The sequence below is a fragment of the Mus pahari genome, chromosome 23 (assembly GCF_900095145.1).
Source record: "Mus pahari chromosome 23, PAHARI_EIJ_v1.1, whole genome shotgun sequence".
Lineage (NCBI taxonomy): Eukaryota > Metazoa > Chordata > Mammalia > Rodentia > Muridae > Mus > Mus pahari.
The window spans coordinates 24,939,329-24,963,649 of NC_034612.1; the positions used below are offsets into that span (position 1 = coordinate 24,939,329).

General features: G+C 44.7%; 2 protein-coding genes and 2 non-coding genes across 5 annotated transcripts in view; 1 reads left to right on the forward strand and 3 right to left on the reverse strand.

The window, feature by feature from the left end:
- Cct6a (chaperonin containing TCP1 subunit 6A) lies at window positions 1-11,022 on the reverse strand. Its single transcript, XM_021187230.2, has 14 exons — window positions 10,435-11,022; window positions 9,690-9,753; window positions 8,772-8,906; window positions 7,972-8,145; window positions 7,320-7,423; window positions 6,522-6,632; window positions 6,168-6,327; window positions 6,008-6,090; window positions 3,781-3,877; window positions 3,027-3,174; window positions 2,432-2,565; window positions 1,341-1,443; window positions 722-794; window positions 1-623 (listed from the first exon to the last, which is right to left on the reverse strand). Exons 1-14 carry the CDS (start codon window positions 10,569-10,571, stop codon window positions 551-553), a joined length of 1,596 nt encoding a protein of 531 aa, XP_021042889.1. The 5' UTR covers window positions 10,572-11,022; the 3' UTR covers window positions 1-550.
- LOC115063112 lies at window positions 2,850-2,980 on the reverse strand. Its single transcript, XR_003842992.1, has one exon. It is a non-coding gene; the product is annotated as a small nucleolar RNA SNORA15 (small nucleolar RNA).
- On the reverse strand, window positions 8,272-8,406 carry LOC115063114. Its single transcript, XR_003842994.1, has one exon. It is a non-coding gene; the product is annotated as a small nucleolar RNA SNORA22 (small nucleolar RNA).
- Window positions 10,758-24,321, forward strand: part of Psph (phosphoserine phosphatase) — a 21,827-nt gene continuing 8,263 nt past the window's right edge. Inside the window, exons 1-3 of one of the 2 annotated variants that reach the window (XM_021187232.1) lie at window positions 10,758-11,065; window positions 18,864-18,946; window positions 19,060-19,286. The gene's annotated coding sequence lies outside the window, so the exon portion shown is untranslated. Of the gene's footprint in view, window positions 11,066-18,863; window positions 18,947-19,059; window positions 19,287-24,321 lie in introns of those variants that run through there. The other variant, XM_029533561.1, reaches the window with a different exon arrangement.

Consider the following 24,321-nt stretch of genomic DNA (forward strand, 5'->3'; position numbering starts at 1 on the left):
AACGATCCAGTAGCTTCACTTTATTAGACACTATGAAACGCATAAATTACCAGATGTGTTTTACACTGGCAAGGATCTTACATGTTCAACAGGGAGAGGGCTGGATAATTTCAAATGCATCCAAAACAAATTATTTTAAGTTGGGGTCTCCTGTAGCCTGAGTTGGCATAGAAATTCTGGACTATTTCCAAAGTGCGAGGCTTACAGGCATGTGTCACCATGCCTTATTTAGGAGAAAACCATTACAAATTTTCAAAGAATACTTAAGGAACAAGGTTAGACAACATGCTTATCTTATTATGTAATTTTTTTTATCAGTGTAGCTAAAACATCTTGTTCAGTGGGTTGAAAAAGACCTGCTTTGAGTGTCTTCATATACTCAAGGCAATAAAAGGAAATAAAATTTTACAGTATTATAATTTGAATAGGTGCCAAATGTCCTGTTCCTTTCCTTCAATCAGGAAGAGAAAATTATCTTCCAAATCACTTGAAGCTTGGACAAAAATAACCATTTCCCCCCAAAATTCTGTAGCATCACAGGCAGACTTCTTCAACCCTTCAGAGAGGACATCCCGGCTCTCATGATCTCGTCGACCAGGAGAATGTTGGTGGCGATCACAGTACTGAAAAGGAGGGAAAGAGGACGACAGGTCAGATTTCAACCCGCACTGCTCTGTGGCTGCAGCCACCCGCCAGAGCGCTGCCCCGTGAGCTAACTCACCAGGAGTGCAGCAGCTGCTTCTTCACGCAGTAGTTATCCCACACACCCATTTCTGCTGCCACCATCGGCTCACCTGCAAATAACCAGAGCACCAAAGGCTTTTTTCAAGAAAAAACATATTTTATGAACCCTACCAATTCTAAAACAGAAAACATGGGCCAATTGAGACCACTCTTTTTCTTTTTCTAAAGAAAAGAATTTTCTATACTACAGTCCAAGACAGCCCAGGCTGTGGTCCTGCTGCCTCTGTTCTGAAAGGTTCACAGGCTGCACCAGGTCAACCTCAGGGTCCTTACATACAAAGGAATAGTATGGCTTATCCCTGACTACTCCTCCATTAGTAACCAAGAGTTCTCCAATCACTCTTCTTAGCAATGCCTTACAGTCAGTGCTCACTGCTTACCAGACTGTTGCACACACTCTGTTCAAGACACACTGCTGTTGACCCACATCACATGTGTTTTTGACTTCCCTCATTCCCAAATGTCTTCTATTAAGTTACCGACATAGGCTTTCTGCTTTCCACACAGCACTGGTACCAAGATCCTCCTGACATCCATCTTCTCCCCATCTTCTCCCCACCTAGGTTTACCTCACAACCAAGATGTAGTATTCTCACCTGTGCTCAGATCCACACCTACGAGCTGACCGGATTCTGAATGCTCAGCTTGAACTTTAACTAATGTTTCCTGAAGGTCAAAACCAGAGTTTTGCGCAAGAACCTAGAGAACAAATTTAACTCTTGAAAAGATACACTGAAAACTGAGGGTTAAGCCAGAAGAAATAAAATGTATTTCCAATTTTAAAAAGTTCCCAGGGGTTTGGAGAGATGGTTCAGCAATTACTGACTGCTCTTCCAAAGGTTCTGAGTTCAATTCCCAACAACCACATGGTAGATCACAACCATCTGTAATGGGATCTGATGTCCTCTTCTGGTGTCAGAAGACAGCTACATTGTATGCACATAAACAAATGAATAAATCTTAAAAGAAAAAAAAAAAAAAAAAGTTCCCTGTAGGCAGTCTTCTGACCATACATGTGCCACAGCATACCCCTTCTTGCTCCTACCAAACACACAGGGGTGAGGTTGCATGCTTTGACTGAAAATAGAACCATTATTCATGTTCTCTTCCTTAGAACAGGCAGAGGTGTAGTTGCTCAACTAACTCTCTAATACAACCCAAACCTAGCAAATCAAAGCACTGGTTATAAACCCTAACCTTTACTGAATACCTAACAGAGAACAATAACTCATCTGGGCAGTGATTTATTGGGCTGGTGCTATGAAGCTGTGCTAATCTGTGCACTAAGCCTCTCCTCCTGCCACAGGGTTCTTAATTTGCATCTGACCTCGATGCTGGTTTCCCCTTCTTTTCCCCAGTTTTCTCTCCTGTACAGTTGCAGAGATTTCCTGCTTGCCTGTCCCAGGATGTGATAGAGTAGAGATTCTTCTAAATTCTACCCACTCAGGGGTGAAGAAGGATTGTCTTACTACAAATATCTTTGGCTGGCATGAGATTCACTATGTAGACCAGGCTGGCTGAAATCTCCCTGCCTCTACCCTATAAATGCTAGGAATAAAGGCACATGCCATCACAACTAGCTAGTTTTCTACTGTAGGAACTAACATTTACAACTGACCATAGGTATAGGCTTTCAGCAAAACTAATTTAAGTTTTAACGAATTAAGATTTAAGTAAATATTCAAACCTTGGGAATGATGAGCAAGGCATCTGCAAATGCCTGGACTCCAAGCTGAGCCCTGCCCTTCACACTGGGCTTGTATTTAATCAGAGCTTCTGCCAGTGCCACTTCTACTGCACCTGCACCCGGGACAACACAGCCTGTTGGGCAAAGGAGGGAGAAAATGCTAAGTTACAGGGAAAGATACAAAACCTACCAAATACAAAATAAAACAAACAAAAGAAGACAGTAGTTTAGAACTCATTTTAAGGTCTCTCTCTCTCTCTCTCTCTCTCTCTCTCTCTCTCTCTCACACACACACACACACACACACACACAGCCTTGCTCCTTAAAGCCACAGTACAAGCAATCAACAGTCAATAGCAAGTCCAACCTTACCATAAGCAGTACTCAGTAGCTCGGGAGCCACCAGGCTGAGCCACTTATTTGTACTCAACTTTTAATAATGATATACCATAAAATACAGCATATCAGCCATCTTAAAGGAAGACTTTACTTTTGCATGGTGTCTGGCTGTGTAAATTACTGACTAAAGAACACAGTATTCAGCCATGCCTTTTAGACTAGCAACAATGCAACTCAAATACTGAGTGCTTCTTACCATCATCAATAGCATTTTTGACAGCCCTCAAGCCATCTCTTATTGCATCCTTGATTTGAGTCAGTGTGTGCTTATTTGGTCCTTTAACCAGTAAAGTGACAGAACGGGGATTGTTACACTTCTCAATAAAGGTGAACTTCTCCTCACCCTGTGTAAAACAGAAACTATTGTCAAAAACAGATTACCCAGTCATGATGGTGTATACCTCTAACCCCATGACTTGGAAGGCAGAGGGAGGCAGGTCTCTGTGAGTTCCAAAGGCTACACAGTAAAACCTTATCTTAACACAAACCCAACAAATACAAAAAGTAGTATACAAAGAGAATCCGGAGGGGTATATGAAGAGTTAGTAATATAATAGGAACCCACCATCATTTCCATTAAAGAAAAGGGGGAAAATAATTCAAGGTGCAAAAGAAATTAAAAGCCAACTTACATTATACATAAACCTACCAAAACATATAAGGAAGTCATTTTTAAAATGGTGTAGACACTATTAAGAGTTGGCCATGTCCAGTGAATAACCCTCCACCCTTGTTCCTAGAAGTAACTTTGATTCAACTCAGTGACAGACCCATACACAGTGAGTTCCAGGCCAGTCTGTGCAGTAGAGACCCTGTCTCAAAACAAACAAACAAACACCAACCAACCAACCAAAACCCATAAAATTGTTAAGAATCTAATTTGAGTTTAAAGTTTCCTATTCGACCACTGATAAACAAAATACTAGTTGTCTTAGGAAGAAAACACTTACCAGAGTATACTCATAGACAAGCCCTGCATGTCCCAAACAGTCAGGATTCAGGTCATCAAAGGAATTCAGAGCTATCCCACCACAAGCAAGTGTCAGCCTGCAAAAGGGAAACGCATTAAGAAAATCCAGTAAGCCATGGTGGTCAGGTTCAGAAGGACCAACCATCTCCTTAGCAGGAGATTCTCAGAACTGCGTCAAAGTCTATCTTAAAACCGCCCCTTCACGGTCATCGTAACTCAGTGGGTAAATGACCTATTTAATCTGCCAAGGCCACCAAAACACCAATTCATGAAGAAACCAGAATATGGATGGGGTTCTGTGGGAGGAATATTTCTTTTTTTTTTTTTTTTTTTTTTTTTGGTTTTTCGAGACAGCGTTTCTCTGTATAGCCCTGGCTGTCCTGGAACTCACTCTGTAGACCAGGCTGGCCTCGAACTCAGAGATCCACCTGCCTCTGCCTCCCAAGTGCTGGGATTAAAGGCGTGCACCACCACGCCCGGCTTGGGAGGAATATTTCTTAGGAAAACCTTTCTAGCTTTATATATTGAATGTTTGGTTGAGATATGCATACAGGCTTGTCTCCAATCCCTGAGTGTGTGCAACCACATCCAACATAGTATCTTCTTGATGTGGTCTCTAGACAAGAAAAAAAAGGTCTCACTTATATCATGGTTGAAAAAAATAAAGCACACAGCTGGGCATGGTGACAAGCACCTTTCATCCCAGAGTTTAGGAGGCAGAGGCAGTTTCATCTCTGTGAACTAGAGGCCATTCTGATTTATACAGTGAGTTCATATTGAGACTCTGCCTAAAAATAAAATAAAATGTGTAAAGCAATGTTCATATACTTCTGTTAAATCTCAGAATTGGAAACAACCCACAACCGAACTACCAGAACAACATATACACAGCAGAACATCAGCCAGCTTTTATTTGATTTCATGTTAAAAATATAAACTATGCCAAGCAAGTGAAATACGCCCGCCAGGCTGGCCCTCCTAGGTCCCTATACCATCTATTCCAAAAGTGTACAACAGGCAGGACACACACACTCACGCACAGGACCAAAGCTCAAGACCACAGTACCACATGTTGACTGAGCATCTCTAACTCCAGTTCTAGGGGTTCTTTTTTTTTGTTTCTCTGTGTAGCCCTGACTGTCCTGGAATTCACTCTGTAGACCAGACTGGGTTCAAACTCACACATGCACACGCACAAGAAAAACACAGATGGCACGGAGGTACATGCACTTAACCAAAGCGGTGAAGATGGCAGAAGTAAACAATTTCTTTGCGGGGACCGTCTTAAAAATGAAAGATTTAAAGACATGGAAAAAGACAAATATCTTCAATCTACTTTTAGGCGGTGTTAAAGGATAGGAGAAGAAAAAAGTGAAGGGCAGCGACAGAGATGATGACTAGAGGGGACCACAGTTAATGCCAATGAATTCTACTTTGTAGTTTTTCTGTGAGCATATAGGAGCCCGGAGCCCGGGGGGGCTTCTGAACTACAGAAGCTGAGCTGCAGGAGGTTGTGAACCATTGTTTGGGTTGTGAACCATTGTTAGCTATCCCCTCCAGCCCCTGAACTTTAAAAATGGCTAAAATAATGGCTGGCAATGGTGCTGCTTATCTGTAACCATGTACTTGGAAGGCCAAAGATAGCCAAGCTCAGATAATACACTGAAACTAAATTGGAAGTTTGGGGACCTGTCAACCTGAGTCTAACCCCTGGGGTCCACAAGGTAGGAGACACTGTAAGTGGTCCTTGGACTTTATGTGCTGTGGTAAGCACAAGCCTGAGTATACACAAACCACTTTTAAATTACAGATTGCCACAATAAAACCCAGAGTCTGTGTAACCTAGGTCATTGTTTTTTTGTTTTTTTTTTGGAGACAGTTTGTGTATCAGCCCCGACTGTCCTGGAATTAGCTCTGTTAAGCAGGCTAGCCTCAAACTCAGAGATCATTTGGTGTGTGCTCCCCAATGCTGGGATTCACGACCAGCTAAGAACAGACTATCTGCAAACAGGAGCCAGCAGTAACAGGGACAGAGGGGAACAGAGCTACAGGGAATGTGTGTGACATGATCAAAACATATGCCTGTGTAAGAAAGAAATCGATGATTCTATTCAATTAATACATGCTAGTAAAATGAAAAAGCAAGCAGAAGTATGAAGAGAATAATTCTAACTCCTGTGCAAAACGATTAAGTCGGCTTCACTCACCTTTCCATGTTTCTCCTCTTGGCTCTGCGCAGAGCTACGATACCTTCTTTCGCAAGGGCATCTAAAGAAAAGGGGTCAATCCCCTGAATAAAAACAAACATTCTTCAATAGCCTTCACCTCAAACATAAGAAAGACTGATTCATAATGTTAAGTTCTTACCTTTTGATTAATAACGACAAATCCTTTATCTGAGTCACCACAGACTTTCTTTTTCAGTTCTATGATTTTTTTAACTCTATCTTCAATGAATTTTCTTTCAGCCTTTACTAGTTTTTCTCTCTCTTCTGCACTCTTGTAAAAAAACCCAGAATTCACTTCTCTATTAAAAAAAAAAAAGGCAAAGGAGAGATTTCCACATTATCTTAGTCTTTTTGCATCAGGCTCGACCATTCCAAGCATGTGTTGTACCAGTGGGCTTCACACAACCCAAGCCCCCAAGTTTGCATTACTGTTCTCACAGTGGGAAAAAAGAATGGCAACTTCCCCCCACCCTGAAGGGAGCCATAAACTCACGTTTTCTCGTACTCTAAGGACACGTTGCACGTGAGGATGTAGGCATTTTCTACTCTTTTCTTCATATCAGGATGCCGAGCCCCATGATCCAAAACCAGCCCTCTGATTAAGCTATAAAACAGGAAAATTTATCCCACCTCTATTAATATACACAGACGGGAGAGTGAGTGACACATAGTAATAAAATCATTGTTGGTGCTAATTTTTATACACATCTACTAGTTTCTGAAATTGTTCAACAACTTTTCAGTTAAACCTAAGGTCAAATGTGAAAAAGGAGTGCTCTATGACACAAGACAGGCCACCCCAACAAAACTAACAAGCTTGCACATCTACTACCAGCAGGCTATTACTTTGTTTTCAGGGCTGGAGAGATGGCTCAGAGGTTAAGAGTACTGGCCATTCTTCCAGAGGTCCTGAGTTCAAATTCCCAGCAACCACATGGTAGCTGTCAACCATCTTTAATGGGATCTCATGCCCTCTTTTGGCTTTCGGGTGTGCATACAGATAGAGCACTCACACATAAAATAATCTAACAAATCTTAAAAAAAAAAGTTTTCAAACCAGTATCTTGAAGGAAGTTTTTCCTTCTGTACACAGTACTAAAGCAGACCAATACACGTGTTCATTGATGTGGACAGAATCATACTGACCACAAACACAGCCTGACCCTCCCATTTCCACAGTGCATGCTACTTACAGCAAATGCCACATTCAGTAACCTGGTCACTATGAGCTTGTCTCAGGACCGGGAGCAGTTCAGTGGTGGGAAGCACATCAAAGCACCCTCTTACCTACCTTGTATCGGTTTCAGATTTATGCTTCATCTCCATGATCTCAACCATGAAGAGGTCAATGGGCTCGTCTTTTTTCCTAATGGACAAGATGGAGTCCACTACAGCCTATGAGAGAACCATCGATACATTCAATGTGCACAGGCTGATACACTTTAGCTGTTGTTCAGAAGAGGGTAAAAGGCGTAAGAAAAAAGCCTAAAACCCTAACCAGTAACAGGAGTGCTATTTTATGGTGGCTCAGGCCTCCAATCTCAGCTCTATTTCAAACCCACCTTTCCCTGAAAATGTAACCACACCTTGTAACAATTCACACTGTATTGTGAACTAGCAGATGAGTTCCAAGTCCCCCAAAGAAAGTATTAGAGAAGAATGTTAATCAGCCTGATTAGACTGTAACGCATACCAAGCTACCAGTTCCAGAAGGAATGGAAGCAAAACCACGTGACTAGAGACTTTCTAGAACAGTGCCAACTATCCTCCTAAGCCTGGCCTGTTAACTATTCCTTCTTTCCACGTTGAAGACAAATTACATCATTACTGCCTAGGGAAACTTCTAGCCCCTTCCCCTACACAGCATCCCTGTGAAGAGCCTATGTGTGCAACACTCAGAACAGGTTTTTACCTCAGACTTTCCCCACGCACCCAATACACACCTCTGTCAAGACGTCTGCAAGTTCAGCATGAACTTTAGTTCGCAGAGATGTCTTGGCCACATCGATGAGTGTTTCTCTGTCCATCTCTTTGCTTACTTTGACTTGTTCCAAAACTTGGAGTGCCTTTTCTTTTGCAGCTTCAAAACCTTCAGTTATTATTCTTGGATGAAGACCCTATAGTCCAAACAGTGATAAACCCACTGCCAACACTTGCATCTTCAACTAGATACCACTAAAACTCACTAGATCCAGTAACTTTAGAAGGGACACCTGAGTCATTTATACTTACTACCACTAAGATGGTGTGCTGATTTTCTGAATACATTTAAAAGGACACAGTACTCCTTTCAATGCAGAGGAAAAGAACAGACTTTACTCTAGCACAGAGTCAAGGCCAAGGGAACTACAAAGCACACTTGGGTGTTCACTGTGCAATCCACGAAAACAAACCTGACTCCTAATATTTTGCTGTAAGAGCTTGCTTCTTCTCTTGTCTACAGGAAATCTGAAACTAATTCACACCATTTTGAAATCAGAGAGTAGGCTCGTTCGTGTAGGAGCAGTAAGAGGCAGATCTCTTGTGAGATCTCGGCTAGCCCGTTAATTATAAACATGTAATCATTTACATATAGTTGGCAGGTTTTTTTTTTTTCATTCATTTCAGACAGGGTTACAGACAGGCACAGGCTCCCAGCGTTAAGCAGCCTGACCATTCTACAGTGTGCCCTCAGCTAGCATCACATCAATGTGCACCAATAGCCCACCAAACAACAGAGCACAGAAACAAGAGGCATACGTACTTCAGAAATGTACAGATCCGCCTGTTTGAGCAGCTCCCCAATGATGAGGACATTGGATGTAGTGCCATCGCCAGTTATGTCATCCTGGGCTGTAGCCACTTTTGCTATCAAAGAGGCTGTTGGGTGTTGAATTTGCTGTAGGAAGAAAAAGAACTATTTAAATGACTTAAAACCTTACCTAGGGTACAACCTAAGACAGGCTTCTTTCAATGCCTTCCACTAAGACTGCACAGCATGGCTGGCTACATTTTGCTTGGATGTTCAAGTCATTCCCTTTACTAGGATTTGAACTATAGGACCTGAAAGTTCTGGTGAGGGAAATGGGTAGTTGGGTCAATCTAATATGATCCCTGGGACAAAAATAGTAACTGTAAGACAGCCCGGTGTGAGAGGCACAGCTTTAATCCCAGCATTCAAGAGGCAGAAAGCAGGTAATCATTGTGAGTTTGAGGGCTACCAGGGCTGCACAGTGAAATTTATCTTAAACAAACAAAAGTAAGGAGATTTTCATTTCTCCTGCAGTTGAGTGGAAAGATGAGCGTTTATTTTTTTCTCATTGCCCTGTTTTTGAGACAAGGTCTCACTATGCTTATGAAGCTCTACCTGGTTTTGAACTCAGAGATCTGAGTTCTATAATATTTAGCTAAAGTAGAGATAACACTCTTCTTTTATAGTTATTTTCTTTTTTTAAGCACAGACTACAAAGTAGGCCAAAAAACAAAACAAACAAACAAACAAAAAAAAACAAAGAAAAAATCCAAACACGTGTGTCACATTCAACAGAGTTCCTTACCCACTAAAGCACTTCCTATATTTCTGCCTGAAAGGGATGACCTGATGAAGAATTTTATCCACCTCAAATGGAACAGAACGTCAAGATTTTTTTTTTTTTTTGAACCCAGCATGGCAGCCTCTTACCATTTCATGGAGCAGCACATTGCCATCTTTAGTAAGTTTGATGTCCCCAGCACCAGATACAAGCCTGCCAAACGGGAAGGAATTGATGAGCAAGGATGTGACTTTTTCAATTAAAAACAAACCAACAAACAAACAAAAAAAATCCACCAAGAATTCCACAAAGCAGCCAAGGGGAGGTGATGTATATCCCCCACCCCTCTTGAAGTCAAGTGAATCACTGGGAGTTCGAGACAAGCCATAACTTATCCCCGATCTCAACGAAATACATAAAGAAAAGTCCCACCAAAAAGAATGAGGTGTAAAGGTAACAAAGGGAGGCTATGAAATATCTGACTCAAAAGCAACCTTAATTTGAGGAACGGATACGAGGGGGCGAGAAAAGACAAGAGAGTGAATGAGTGATTTGTTAAAAAAAAAAAAAAAATCCAAGCACTATGTCTCAGTGAACGTCATTAATCTGCTAGCTAACGGGGTGACGAAAACAGATCCCCTGAAATTTGGACTTTACTCCTGCATCCCGGTAAACTCGGGGCCGCGGGGCTGGGTGCACACGCCACCCTCTTCCTCTCTAAGAAATCGGTGCCACTGGCAACCCCGAAAGGCGCGGATCCGGGGGGTTTGGCTGGGATGCAGCCCAGCCACGGGAGAGAGAAAACGCCAGCGCGAAGGCCTGGAGGCAGCGACTCGAGTTTGCGGCCATCGAGCCGCCACGCCAGGCCCGCCCTCCCGCCAGCCCAGGGCTTACATCTTCATGGTGCCCTTAGGACCCAAGTTGGTCCTCAGAACATCCTGCAGGCCCCGAGCCGCGCTGATGTTCACCGCCAGCGCTGCCTGGGCCCGGGCCACCTCGGCCTTGGGATTTAGGGTCTTCACCGCCGCCATGGCTGGCCTAGCTCCGGGAGAGGCCGAGAACAACGTGCTCTCTGCGGGGTCTTCTCGAAAAGTCTTACGCACCCGTCCCGCCCCCGGCGTGCCCACAGAGCACTCCCATTGGGTGGCGACCCTTCCTGCTGCCTGCTGATTGGCTTAACCCGACGCTGGTCTCGCTGGGCCCCTCCCGTCACGCCCAGTCGCGACGTCATTGCGCATCGGAGAAATTGGTTCTCCCTGTCTTCGGCCCTCGGGATCTTAAGGTTCCGTTGTGCTCGCCGCCCCCCGTGGCGGGTCCGCGCTTTTAAGGATTTGCAGCTTGGCGGCTGCGCGGCCCCGCGGCCCCGCGGAGCAGGAAAAGCCCTGCAGGTCGTGTGTGAGGGATGCTGAGGCCTCAGCACTCGACTGGGTGTGGCAGGAAGCAGAGGCGTCGGCCTCTAGTTGCGGGGTGTCTCTAGCTACTGGACTCCGAGATGCTTCCCGCACACTCTCGCGAGGTTTCCCAGGTTCATTTTTTTTTTTTCCTTCTTGCCTCTTTTATCCGTAAATGGGGGAGCACAGAAGATGGAGCCTTCCCCTGCACCCTGGTCGTTTTAAGACCCCCCCCGGGGGTTGACGGGAGGACTATGCTAGATAGAAAGTGCTAGATGGCTTTAGGAGTGGTGCGATGGGCGTTGAGGAGACTCAAGAATTCAGTCTGTTCTTAGGGCCCAGGTCATTGAGACAGGTTTGAGGACTAAGATGGGTTTTGTTTTCTTAATCTTTTTAAAATAGTGAAACAAATAGGAATCCTTGTTTCACTCTGTGACCCAGCTAGACAACTCACAGTCTAGCCCGGACTGGTATTCTAGTAGCAATCCGCCTGCTTTGACTTCCAAAGTGGTATGAGCTACTAAGCCTGCTAAAAACTAACAACATGGATGGACAGAGGCACTAAGTCTTTGAAAGAATTCTTTTAAACATTTTTCTTTTTAAAGACAATTAAGCATATAAGTGTTTTCCCTGGCTGTATGTTGAGCATTTACGTATAGATACGTGCTGTATACGAATGTGATTCACTTCTCCACACAGAGATGACAACTCATAATGCCATTGGATGTATTCCACTGAGCTATGCTGAAGGCTTTGCCATTTTGATAGGAATGAGAAATTCTCATTCTCCTAACATCCGTGTGGTCCTCATTACAGGAAAGATACAGAGCCAGGCATAGTCACAGAACATGGGAGGCAAGCAGATCACTGTGAGTTCAAGGCCAGCCTGGTCTGCAGAGCAAGTTCCAGACCAGCCGTGGCTACATAGCGAGACCCTGTCTAAGGAAAAGAGCTATAGGGTATGTAACTCAGGGGTTGAGTGCTGGTGTAGCCAGTTCAAAGGTCCTGAATACAGGACATTTAAAAAGGAAAGAGAATCAACCAATCATATGGCTGACATTTAGTTATTCCCAAACCTCTGCTCTTCTGGCTGCAGTAAGTATGCTAGTATAATGTTTCCAAGTAGATTTATAGGTTTGAAAACCACAAAAGCTGTGCAGATGATAACGTGGCATGAAGAAGACTCGTGTTTACTTATGTAGACCACTTGGTGGGCATGCAGTTTCGTTGTTGCTGCTGGTAAATGATGTAGAAGAAGACTTCAGAGTCAGTTGTCTGCTTATAGAGAACAGGACACAGAGATGTCGGATTGAGTTGGAAAATTAAAGACCGCCCAGGAACACTCAGGGTGACACTAGTAATACTTAATATAATATTCCTTAAAACATTAGGGGAGAATATATCGGAGCTGCTTTTTGTTTGTGTTTGTTTTGGTTTTGTGACAAGGTCTCACTATGCAGACAAGGCTAGCCTTTACCTCCTGATCCTCCTGCCTCTACCTACCTCCTATTTATTTGTTTGTTTGTTTATCTAATGTATATAGGTGTTCTGTCTGCGTGTATATCTGCTTACCAGAAGAGGGCATCAGATCCTATAGGGCTGTAGTTGTGAGCTACCATGTTAGGTGTTAGGTGTTGGGAGTCTGGCTCTATCTACCTACCTCCTAAATGCAAGTAGTACAGGCACACACCACCACACCTAGCTTACACATTTTGGCCAGGAGCTTAACTTCTGAACTATGTCCCAGCGACTCTTCGTCATTCTCAGCAGGGACTATCACAGCATCACCACATCTGGGGAAAGCTGGTTTTTGTTTTTTTGGGTTTTTTTTTTTTTTTATCTTTTAGTTTTTGAGACAGGGTTTTTCTGTGTAGCCTTGTCTGTCCTGGACCAGGCTGGCCTCAAACTCAGAGATCCACCTGCCTCAGCCTAGGATTAAAGGTGAGCGCCACCACATGGCTTGTTTTTTTGTTTTTTGTTTTTTAATAGTGGTACATTTCACTAAATGACTGCATCATAATTTATTTCACCAAGTTCCCATTGGGCCAAATTTATTCTGATATTTGGCAACTAAAATTCTCTGTGACATTTAACATATATGCGAAGATGTCTGTAAGATACATTTGAGATATGTGATTGTCACATGCTTTAGTCTACCCCCTACAACAACTACTTTCCAGTCTTTGTAAAGAGTTTTGTTGTTATATGAGATAGAGTCTCAAAAAGGTTTTATTACACTCATTTGTGTATGTGGGTGTTTGCATCTGTGCCAGAGTATATTTAGAGAGGTCAGAGGACTACATTTGTGTGTGTGTGTGTTTTTGAGGCATGGTTTTGCTGTGGAGCCCTGGCTGTTCTGGAACTTGCTCTGTAGACCAGGCTGGCTTCGAACTCACAGAGATCCACTTATCTCTGCCTTCGGTGTGCTGGGATTAGAGGCATGTACCACCACCTCCTGGCCAGAGTTAGTTCTCTCCTTTTACCGTATGGGTCTGTGATGAGATTGAGGCCACCAACCAGGCTTAGGAGCAAGCACCTTTACCATCTGAGCCATCTCATCCCCAGACAGGGACTTATGTAGCCCAAACTGGCCTCAAACTCACTAGTTGAAGATGATCTAAAGTCCTGATCCTTCTGCCCTCACTCAAGTACTAGGATTTGCTTGGCCACCGTGCTTTTAATCGCAGCATTCAGGAAGCAGAGGCCGGTAGATCTCTGAATTTGAGGCCAACCTGATCAGTCTACAAATTATGACAGCCAGGGACATCCACAGAGATACACAGAGAACCTGGTCTCAAAAAAATTAAAACATTAAAAAATTAAAAATTATTTATTTCACGATTGTGAGCGTTTTACCTGTTCGTCTACATGTTGGCCACTTGGATGCCTTGTGCCCTCAGAAGTCAGAAGAGAGTGTGGAATCCCCTAGAATTGAGTTACTGGTGCCCTTTTCTTGTCTCTGTGGCCACTGACTGCTAGTAGACCATCCCTAATGCATAACTAACACTGATTTGAAAATCTTTCAAAAACTAAAGTGGGCCATAGAAATGGCTCAGCAGTTCAAAGCATGTACTGCCCTTGCAGAGGACCCAGGTTGGCTCTCAGTGCCCAGATAGTGACTCAAAACCATCCTTAACTCTAGCTCCAGGGGATCTGAATCTCTTTCCTGACCTCTGAGGGCACCAGGCACCCATGTGATGTTCATACATGCATTCGGGCAAAACACTCAGACATGATTAGAAAAGAAATCAAAACCCAAACAAAACTAGTTAATCATCACATAGCCCTAGATTCCCTAGCCATGCCTCTAACCTGTTGCTTCTGTCCTAGGATCTTTAAAGATTTATTTATTTTATGTACATGAGTACATTGTTGCTATCTTCAACACACCAGAAGAGGGCATCAGATCCCATTACAGATGGTTGTGAGCCACCATGTGGTTACTGGGAATTGAACTCAGGACCTCTGGAAGAGCAGTCAGTGCTCTTAACCACTGACCCATCTCTCCAGCCCCTGTCCTAGGATCTTATCCAGAATTGTATTTAGTGTCATGTCTTCCAGTCTGAAGAGGTGCATGTCCTACCACTGAACTACAGTCCCAAACCCTGACCTTATTATTATTTTTAAATTTATATCTTAAAAAACTAGTGGGGTTTCATGTAGCCCAGGCTGGCCTCAAACTTAGTATGTAACTTGGGATGACCTTGTGCTGAGTCTTCTGCCTCTGTATCCAGAGTGCTAGGAGTATGGCCACACCATACCACACCAGTCAGGCTTACTATGTAACCCAAGATGACCTGAAACTTGTTGTGTAGCCCAGGCTGGCCTCACACTGGCAGCCCTCTCACCTCAGATTCTAGAGTACTGAGAGGAACAGATCTGTACCACTCTCCCTGGCTTGAACTTGGCATGAGTATGGGGAGGTTATTTTAAAGACTTAGTTTTGTGTAGTTTGATGTTTTCTAGTGATTAAATTTATTTTTGGTGAGAAATATTACAGATATGGTGTGTTTTTGCGGCTTAAGGAGAGTCATGTGATTCTAGTGTATCCCATTGTTCATGTTGCTAACGTTGATCATTTATTTGAAAGTCACCAGATTACTCTCTTTGGAGCTGCGGGAGAGATGGCTCAGTGGTTAGAGCAGTTACCGCTGCTCTCTCAGAGGACCTGGGCTTGGCTCGCAGCACCACAGTAGGCAGCTCACAACCTCTGTAACTCCTGCTGCAGGGGACTCTGGCACCTCTGTCTGGGCTGCACTCATGGGCACATGCTCATGTGCAGATTCATAGCTGCTACGTAATTCAAAAATAATAAATTAAATATCTAAAAGTACAATTGCTCTTTGTATTCAGACAGTAACGTGTGAGGAATTCTATAACTATCCTGGTTTTCACCATGCTGCACATGTGTGTAGCCCAGCGCTTCTTCCCTTCCCAATGCTGCAACCCTTTCATACAGTACCTCATGTTGCGATGACCCCCGGCCATGACTTTGTTTTTACTGCTGCTTTATAACTGTAATTCTGCTACTGTTATGAGTCGAAATATAAATATCTGATATACAGCTCCTGTGGGGTGGAGACCCATAAGTTGAGAACCACTGGTCTAGCATTTATTAATTTATTGTTGCTGTTTCTATGATTTGTGTATAGTGTTGCTTGTTTGTGTATTTTTTAATGCATGTTTGTTGTTTTAGATGGTCTCACTATATCTCACTGTATAGTCCTGTCTGTCTTGCACCTCATAGTTTGCCTGTCTCTGCTTCCCAAGTGTTGGGAAGTGGCATGTTTAAACGATGTGTTATGTGCTCTGTCTGAGCACCAACACTGCCACCCTGTGCCCAAACATTGTGCAGGCCTGAGATTAGGCGATAAGGACCAGGAACAGCTGATGCATGCATTTTATTTAAATATCTGGAATTTATTTGATAAATATGTAAAGTAGGAATAATAGCACAAATGAACTCATGTAATCATTCATATTTGTAGTAGTGAAGTTTTTCCTTTTGAAATAAAAATTCCCATTGCTGTGTAGATGAAAATACATGTTAAGTATACATGTTCAACATCTTGCATCCTTTATAGTATACTTCTTTTAAAGTTACTACTAAATGTTATTTCAAAACTCTGTTTTTTTGTTTTTTTGTTAAGTATAGAATAGAGTTTATTCAGGGCATGGGGAGGGGAGTTAAGAGGGTAGTTGAGGCAGAGAGAGAGAGAGAGAGAGAGAGAGAGAGAGAGAGAGAGAGAGAGAGAGAGAAAGTAAAGTAGAAGAGTAGAGACTAGCATGTCGAGAGGGGTGGGGAAGGGAGGCAGAGAAAGAGCAAGAGAGGGCAGGGCAAGAGGGCAAGAGCATTTCAAAACTCTTACTTTGCCTACGTTCTCATCTGGTATTGGGGTTTGAACCTAGGGGAGCACCCTCCCTCATCAGACCCATCTCTGAGAATGGCTAGATGGCTTAGCTGCTAATAGCATTTGCCACCAAGCCTTATGACACCAGTTTGATTTCCCAGGACGCCCATGGTGGAAGGAGAAAAGTGAGTCCGTAAAGCTGTCCTCTGACGACCCACGCTCACGGCGGAACCCCACCCCCCAATAATGAAACAGATGTAACCTAAACGAATCCCATCTCCTGCAGACACAGGAGAACTTTCTTGCCCCACTTTTACAACCATTTTTGAGCTAGTGAATTCTGCGAATAGTGAGCTTCAAAGTCACTTCTGAGCAAAGACTGTGGGGGCTTTTCTTACTGGATTGAATTGTATAATGTGTTTGTTTGTTTGTTTTGGGACAGAGTCTCAGTACGTAACTGTAGCCTGGCCTGGAGCTCACAGAGCTCACTGCTCCTGCTTCCCTCTCAAATGCTGAGATTACAGATTTGTGCCACTGGCCTGAAGTGTGTAGTTTGAGAGCTTCTCCGACTCAGAGTGTGGTTGTTGTGGTTAGAAGCCTGCCTTCAGCCATAGCCCCTCCTCTACTTGGTGAAACAGATGGTCGGCACCAGAGGCTCAGGTGACCTGAGGGTGGACTTCATTTCCTAATGGTGGCCAGTTTCCCCGCAATGTAAATATTTGGGAACCATAACCCTTACTGGGTATGCTAAACTAATGGCTGGACAAGTGACATCTAGAAGGGGACAGGTAGGACAGAACAAAATAGGTGAATGCTGGACCTGGCGATTCAGGCCTGTCATTCTAGCCACTCAGGAGGCTGAGACAGAAGGATCATATGTTCAGGGACTGACAAGGCTACAGAGGGAGTTGAAGGCTAAGAAGCAGTAAGAAGGCTAGGGCTGAAATGCTCACTAATAGAACATTTGACTACATGTAAAGCCCAAGGTTCATAATTCCAAGTCCGTTCTTGCTCGCTCTTGCTCGCTCTCTCTCCCTCTCTCTCCCTCCTTTCCTCCCTACCCCCTCTTCTCTCTTTGTCCCTCAACAACTCGACTCCCCAAACCAACCAAATGGACAGATAAAACAAACACAGGGACCGAGAAAATGGCTCAGTGGTTAAAGTACATGCCATTCAAGCCCAAGATTGGAAGTTTAGATTCCTGGAACCCACTCATAGGGTGGGAGTGGAGGCCTCTCTGAAGTTCACCACTGGGAAGGCAGAAATACGATCCTCAAAGCGAGCAGGCTGTGTAGCTTATTGAACTCTGAGTTCAATAAAGGGATCCTGCCTTTAGAATAAGGTGGAAAGCAATTGAGGAAGACACCTGCCACCAACTTTGGGCCTCCAGCACACACACACAAGCACCTGTCACTCACAGGAAAATGAGCATGCACACCACACAAGTAAACACACAAGGGAAAAAAAATCAACCGTGAAGATCACACAAACAAACAAAGATAGGAGCTGGAAAGATGGCTCAGTAGTTAAAGTACTGGCTGCTCTTCCAGTGGACCTGGGTTTGGTGCCCAGCATGCATATGGCAGCTCACAACCTCTGTAACTCCACCTCCAGGGGATCAGATGCCCCTTCATCAGGTACCAGGCATGCAGGAAGTAGACTGCTGTGCAGACAGAGCACACATACATATTAAGTAAAGGTTTTAAGGTGGATCTCTTTGAGTTGGAGGCCAGCCTGGTCTACAGAGCAAGTTCCAGGATAGCAGGGCTACACAGAGAAACCCTGTCTCCATCGCCACCCCACCCCCCACGTTTATGTTAAAAAGAATTATTTTTACTTATATGTGTATGCATGTCCCTGCATGTGTACTGATGCCCTCAGAGGCCAACAGGCATTGGATCTCCCTGAGCTGGTGTTGGGACCCAAACCTGGATCCCCTCTGCAAGAGTAGCACACACTGTAACTTCAGGGCCTTTCCCCAGCCCAGCAACGATTTTGGCTTTTTTTTTTTTTTCCTCCAATTTTTTATTAGGTATTTTCTTCATTTACATTTCAAATGTTATCCGGAAAGTCCCCTATACCCTCCCCCAGCCCCCCCCCTTTTTTTAATGGTAGGGGGAACTTGAGGTGTGAACAGAGTATTTTTATTTTTTTAGACAGGGTCTCTCCAATGGTTTAGGCTGCCCTCAAATTCATACCATCAGGATGATTGAAGGTATGATTCTCCTATCTCTACCTCCAGAGTACTAGAATTACAGGCATGTGCAATCCGTGTTTATGTGAGCTCCCTGAGACAGGGTTTCTCTGTGTGACAGCCATGGCTGTCCTGGAACTCTGTAGACCAGACTAGCCTCGACCACCTGTCTCTGCGGGGATTAAAGGCGGGGGCAACCACTGCCCCAGCAGAACCCATTTTTTGTACGCTAGGCAAACCCTCTGCCAACTCTACATGATTTTGTAATTGTCTTGGCACCTGCATTCCTGCAGGGGTAGTGTAGAAAATGTGGGTTTCAGAAAGGGCTCACAAGGAGCTTCGTGCATTGCAAAATCAGTACAGAGGTCCCTCGCTTCTCGCGTGCAGGGATCCGGCATTGGGACGCAGCTTCTGAAAGTCCAGGAACTCTTTCGAGCCAACTCAACAAACTAGAGATCGCAGATCTCACAGTAAGTAGCTCTGTAGGCGCTGAGCCCCTTGGAAGGGAAGGGGTTGGGGGCGGGATTGGGAAGCCCCGCCCCTGGGGGCTGGACCAAGGCGGCCTTCCCACCCGGTTTTGCAGAGCTGAGTTCTGGCTGCTCCAGTTGGAAGCGCACATGCCAAACTGCTCTGGAGTCGCCGGAGGCATCAGCAGATCCCAGCCGAGCCTTGAGTGAGGACTGTGATCTGCCTTACGGGTCACCTCACTCAGGACACGGCGCTCGCACGTTGCAGCAGCTCCAGACCCCACTGCTACCGGAAAGTTACAGGTACCGGAACCGAGAAGACCAGCGCGGCCCAGGAACTGCGGTGAGTTCCCTGTTCGCACCAGTCTCCCCTGTGTCCAGCTTTCTGATGCACCGGTCCTCGCTCTGCCACGGCTATATCCTCTCTGATTCTTTATTGGATAGGTAGATTATGTCCTGGGACTCTAGGCTGGTTCATATTTGAGATAGCTTCACTTTTTTCCATACTCTACGACAAACAGCCTGAATGAATGATGCAATCTGCCACAGGAGAATCATCTGTAGAAGATAAGAAATTTCTCCAAACCGGGAGCTGAAGTGGCTTGACTTTGCCATCATTTTTCCATTAGAAATAGAATTTGAAATAAATAACCATATACAGTTATAAAGGAATAGCTTTAATTTGGGTGTTAAATCTTTCATTCATTAAATTTGTTCGTTTTCTTTAAGTAAGTGTGTGTGTGTGTGTGTGTGTGTGTGTGTGTGTGTACCTTCAGAGGCCAAAGGTGGTGTCAGATCCCCAGGAGCTGGAGTTACAGAAAGTTGGGAACTGACCCCTCTGACCCAGGTGGGTGGCACGCACGCAAACTCCTATTCTCTGCAAGAACAGCAAACTTAACCACTGAGTCATCTCTCCAGCCCTATTATACTTTTTTCTATGAATCTTGCATATTATATTTACGTGTGTGTGTGTGTGTGTGTGTGTGTGTGTGTGTGTGTGTGTGTGTTTTAGCCCAGGCTGGCCTAGAACTCCTGACCCTCTTACTTCCATTTCCCAAGTGCTTAAAGCTTATGGGTTGGTGGACATTTGGGCAACCACACCCAAAACCACCCATGAAAAGGTTTCTCTCCCACCAGCCTTCCTTTTCCTTGGTGACTCTCTAAGAGCAGGGGCCCTGGGGCTTGTAAGTCTATGTTTAACCCACAAGCATTTTGCTGCAGTTTTTGCCCCCAGCAGTGCATGTGAGTTCTGGCTGTGGTATGTCCTCAGTACTTGTTCCTTCTCTCAGTTGCTCCTCATTTCTTATATAGCTTCCTTTTTGAAAGGTGTAGTTTTTTGTTTTTTGTTTTTTGGTTTTTTTTTGAGACAGAGTGTGTGTAGCCCAGGCTGCCTGAAACTTGAAAATCCCTTCCGTAGTCCAGGCTGCGATCTTGCTTCCGTAGCCTTGGGTCCACTTTCTTTCTTTCTTTCTTTCTTTTTTTTTTTTTTTTTTTTTTTTTTGCTGTCCTGGAACTCACTCTGTAGACCAGGCTGGCCTCGAACTCAGAAATCCTCCTGCCTCTGCCTCCCGAGTGCTGGGATTAAAGGCGTGCGCCACCACGCCCGGCTTCAAGGGTCCACTTTCTTTTCTTTGGAATTTCAGGACAAGGGTACTCTGTGTAGCCCTGGGTGTCCTGGAACTCCCTCTATAGATGAAGCTGGCCTCGAACTCAGAGATTTGCCTGCCTCTGCCTTCGGAGTGCTGGGATGAAATGTCTGTGCCACCAGGGTCTTTTATTTATTTATTTATTTATTTATTTATTTATTTATTTATAGACAGGGTTGCTCACTTGCTTGGAACTTGCCAATTAGGCTGAGCTGGCTAAGCCCACAGGGCAGTGTGCTCGGCTGCCGACCACACCTACAGTCTAGCTCCTCTTCCCTTATTCTATAGTTTCCAGTTTTTGAGACAGGATTAAAACTCAGATCAATTCTCCTGCCTCAGGCTTCTTTAACTCTTCCAATGTTGAACTTCCAGATATGAGGTGCCACACATGTGCGTGTCTCATTATGGAGGCAGCATGGACTATTGGGTCTGCCATAGACTCCAGTCGGTTTGTTCTGTAGCTGCGCGTTGTCCTCGAAGCAGGTCCTCTTCCTGACCCTTCTCTTTGTAATCTGCTCCTAGGTATGGTAACTCCTGGATGTGGAAGAGTGGAAGCCACAGGCAAGGCCGTGGTTACTTCTCTGCAGTGCTCCCGAGCAAGCAGTTTTAGGAAACTTTGGGTTTGAACCATTGTTGGAACCATCTTACTAGGAGGTCAATCAGTCCCCTTCCCCTCTTTTCTTTTTGACCGTCTCAATCCAGGCTTGCCTTGAATTTCTGACCCTCTGATCTGACTCTGCCTGAGTGCTGGGATTACAGGTGTAGGTCATCACCTGGTCTGCGCTTCAGAGGGCAGAATCCTTGGCTTGCTCTGTGCTAGCCAAATGCTTTACCAACTGGGCCACAATCCATAGCTCCTCTACCACCTGCCAGTCTGTTCCTGGTTGTTCATTGTTTTCATGTTTTGTCTTTTAGTCTCTTGCAAAACCCACAGACCTTCCTTTAAAACCCTCTAAGCTGAGGTTCATGGTGCATTTTTAACCAACAAAGGAAGGGGAGGAGAAAGACTCCAGCACACTGGAGAATCATGAGTGCCGGACAGCGCCGTGCTTTTGGTCCTTAGGCTTGCCTGTGAGCTAACCTCCTCGCCTGAGTGAACAGTATTATTGCCTGTTGGTTTTTGGATGTGGCTTAGTGGCAAAGGCACATGCTTTGCCCGTGTTTTGCCCACATGCATATTTGTGTACCACTTGCATGGCTGGTGCCTGAAGAGGCCAGAAGAGGGATCAGAACCTCTGGAACTGGAGGTATAGTCAGTTGTGAGCCACCATATGAGTTCTGGGATCAGTAGCCCCTAGAAGAGCAGCCAGTGCTCTTAACTGCTGAGCCATTTCTTCAGCTCCCGAATTTTTTTAAATTTATTTATTTATTTATTTATTTAGGGGCAAAGTCTCCTTCTGTATTCTAGCTTGGTCTATAGTTCACAGTAACCTTCCTGCCATAGTCTCCTGAGTTCTGACATTTCAGATGTGAATTGTTGTGCATGGCTTGAATAGCTAGCTTTCTTTCTCAAAAAGATGTATTCGTTTTGCCTGGATGGTGTATACACTTTAATCCCATCACTTGGGGTGTAGAGGCAGGCGGATCACTGTGCATTTGAGGCCAACACAGAGAGTTCCAGGACAGCCAGGGCTATGTAGAGGTGTTGACTTATTCATTTAATTATGTTCTTACATCTGTCACCCTAACCCCTTCCCACTCCCCAGCACTGGGGGGGGAGCAAAGGGGGAAGGTCAGAGTGGAAAGGGCGCCCAGACCTCTGTAGGCTACTTCTTGCACATTAGGGCTGCTGAGTTTCTAGGGGCAAATCCAATCTTATATGTGTACACTGTAGCTGTCTTCAGAGACACTAGGAGAAGGCATTGGATCCCATTACAGATGGTTGTGAGCCACCATGTGGTTGCTGGGAATTGAACTCAGGACCTCTGAAAGAGCAGTCAGTGCTCTTAACCATCGAGTCATCCCTCCAGCCCAGCAAGTCCGACCTTTGTCGCTAGGATATCTAACTTTTTCTCGTCCTTTTGCTCGTGGCCAGTTGACAGACCTCAACAAGAGCAGACAAGGGTAGCATCAGGAAGTGGCAGCCACCTTCTTCATCTTCCGGGTGCCTCTCGCCCCTCTTGAACTCTGGCATTTATACCCTCTCCAGAGCTCCCAGAATTAAACTATCTGGAGCTGGCAAAAATCATGGCCCTGCTAGAGAAAGAGACAGTCATAGTTAATGACTGTGGACAAACTAAAGCAGCCCTGTGCTCCACACCTGGGATTCAAACACAAACAGATTCGTATAACATAACTGGGTTTTTAACAAAACCGAAACTCCCACAACACAGAGGGACCATAGCTCAAAAAAAAAAAAAAAAGACATTTCATGTGTATGAATGTTTGCCTGCCCTAATGTATGTGTACAACTTGCATTCAGTGCCCTTATGAATAGGTATGAATCACCGTGTAGATTCTGGCAGCTAAGCCCTGCTCCTCAGCAAGATCAAGTGCTTTTAACTGCTAAGCCATTTCTCTAGCTCTGTTTCTTTTGTAAATTGACACACACACTTCTAACACTGAGACATCCTTCCAGCCTTGATTTTTTTTATCTGTAAACATTTTATTTATCTAAATAGTTTTTCCATTGATTGATTGATTTTGTGTGTGTGTGTGTGTGTGTATCAGTGGGTGCACAGGTGCCATTGTACATTGTGGAAGTCAGAACACAACATTCGAGAGTCAGTTCTCTCCCTGTAGGATGTCAGTCCTGGAGACAGAACTCAGGCCAACAAGCTTGGCTGCAGAGTCCTGTATCTCCACTGTGCCCTCTCGCTCACCCAGGTGTAGTGCTGTATGCCTGTAATGTTGGCACTTTAACTAAGGCAAGAAGGGCTTACATTCATCACAGCCTAGGCAGATTGCCCCAAGAGTTCCATACCAGCCTGGGCTACCTGACAAAACTTTCTGCAACAACAACAAAAGCTGGCCAGTAACCTTTCTCCTACTCCAGAGCAGGCCTTGGGTGTGGATCTGGAAATGTCCCACAATCGTTTGCACTGTTTAGGGATCCTGATTTTTTTTCTGATGTGCTCAGCTTCTGTGGTCACTTTAAAGATTTACTTATTTTTATTTTATGTATGTGTGCCACACTCATACTGGTGCATGAAGAAGCCAGAAGGTGGCACTGGGTCTCCTGGGAGGAGTGCTGCCACGTGGGTGCTGGCCTTAACTGCCCTTTATTGGGGCTGGAGAGATGGCTCAGCGGTTAGGAGGACTGACTGCTCTTCCGAAGGTCCTGAGTTCAAATCCCACAACCACATGGTGGCTCACAACCATCCATCATGGGATCTGACGCCCTCTTCTGGTGTGTCTGAAAACAACTACAGTGTACTTACAAATAATAAATAAATAAATCTTTAAAAAAAAAACCCCAAAAACTGCCCTTTATTTTGAGGCAGGGTTTCTTGTAGTCCTGTTGGCCCTGAACTCTTATTTTTTTTCTTGAGACAGGGTTTCTCTGTGTAGCCCTGGCTGTCCTAGAACTCACTCTATAGTCCAGGTTAGCCTTGAACTCAGAGATCCACCTGCCTCTGCCTCTGCCTCTGGGGTGTGGAGATTCACAGTGTGTGCCACCACTGCCTGGCAGCCCTGAACTCTTTTTTTCTGCCTTCCACACTGATGGCCGACTCACACTGGCACCCCTGCTGTCATCTGTTTTAATGCAGATAAAAATCCATCTTTTTTTTT

Coding starts and splice junctions, on each gene's coding strand:
- Cct6a (XM_021187230.2), bottom strand. CDS start 10,571: ATGGCGGCGGTGAAGACCCTAAATCCCAAGGCCGAGGTGGCCCGGGCC. Junction 7,424..7,971: donor TTGCAGACGTCTTGACAGAG/GTGTGTATTGGG, acceptor GTTCTCTCATAG/GCTGTAGTGGACTCCATCTT. Junction 1,444..2,431: donor CCTTGCTCATCATTCCCAAG/GTTTGAATATTT, acceptor TTTGTTCTCTAG/GTTCTTGCGCAAAACTCTGG.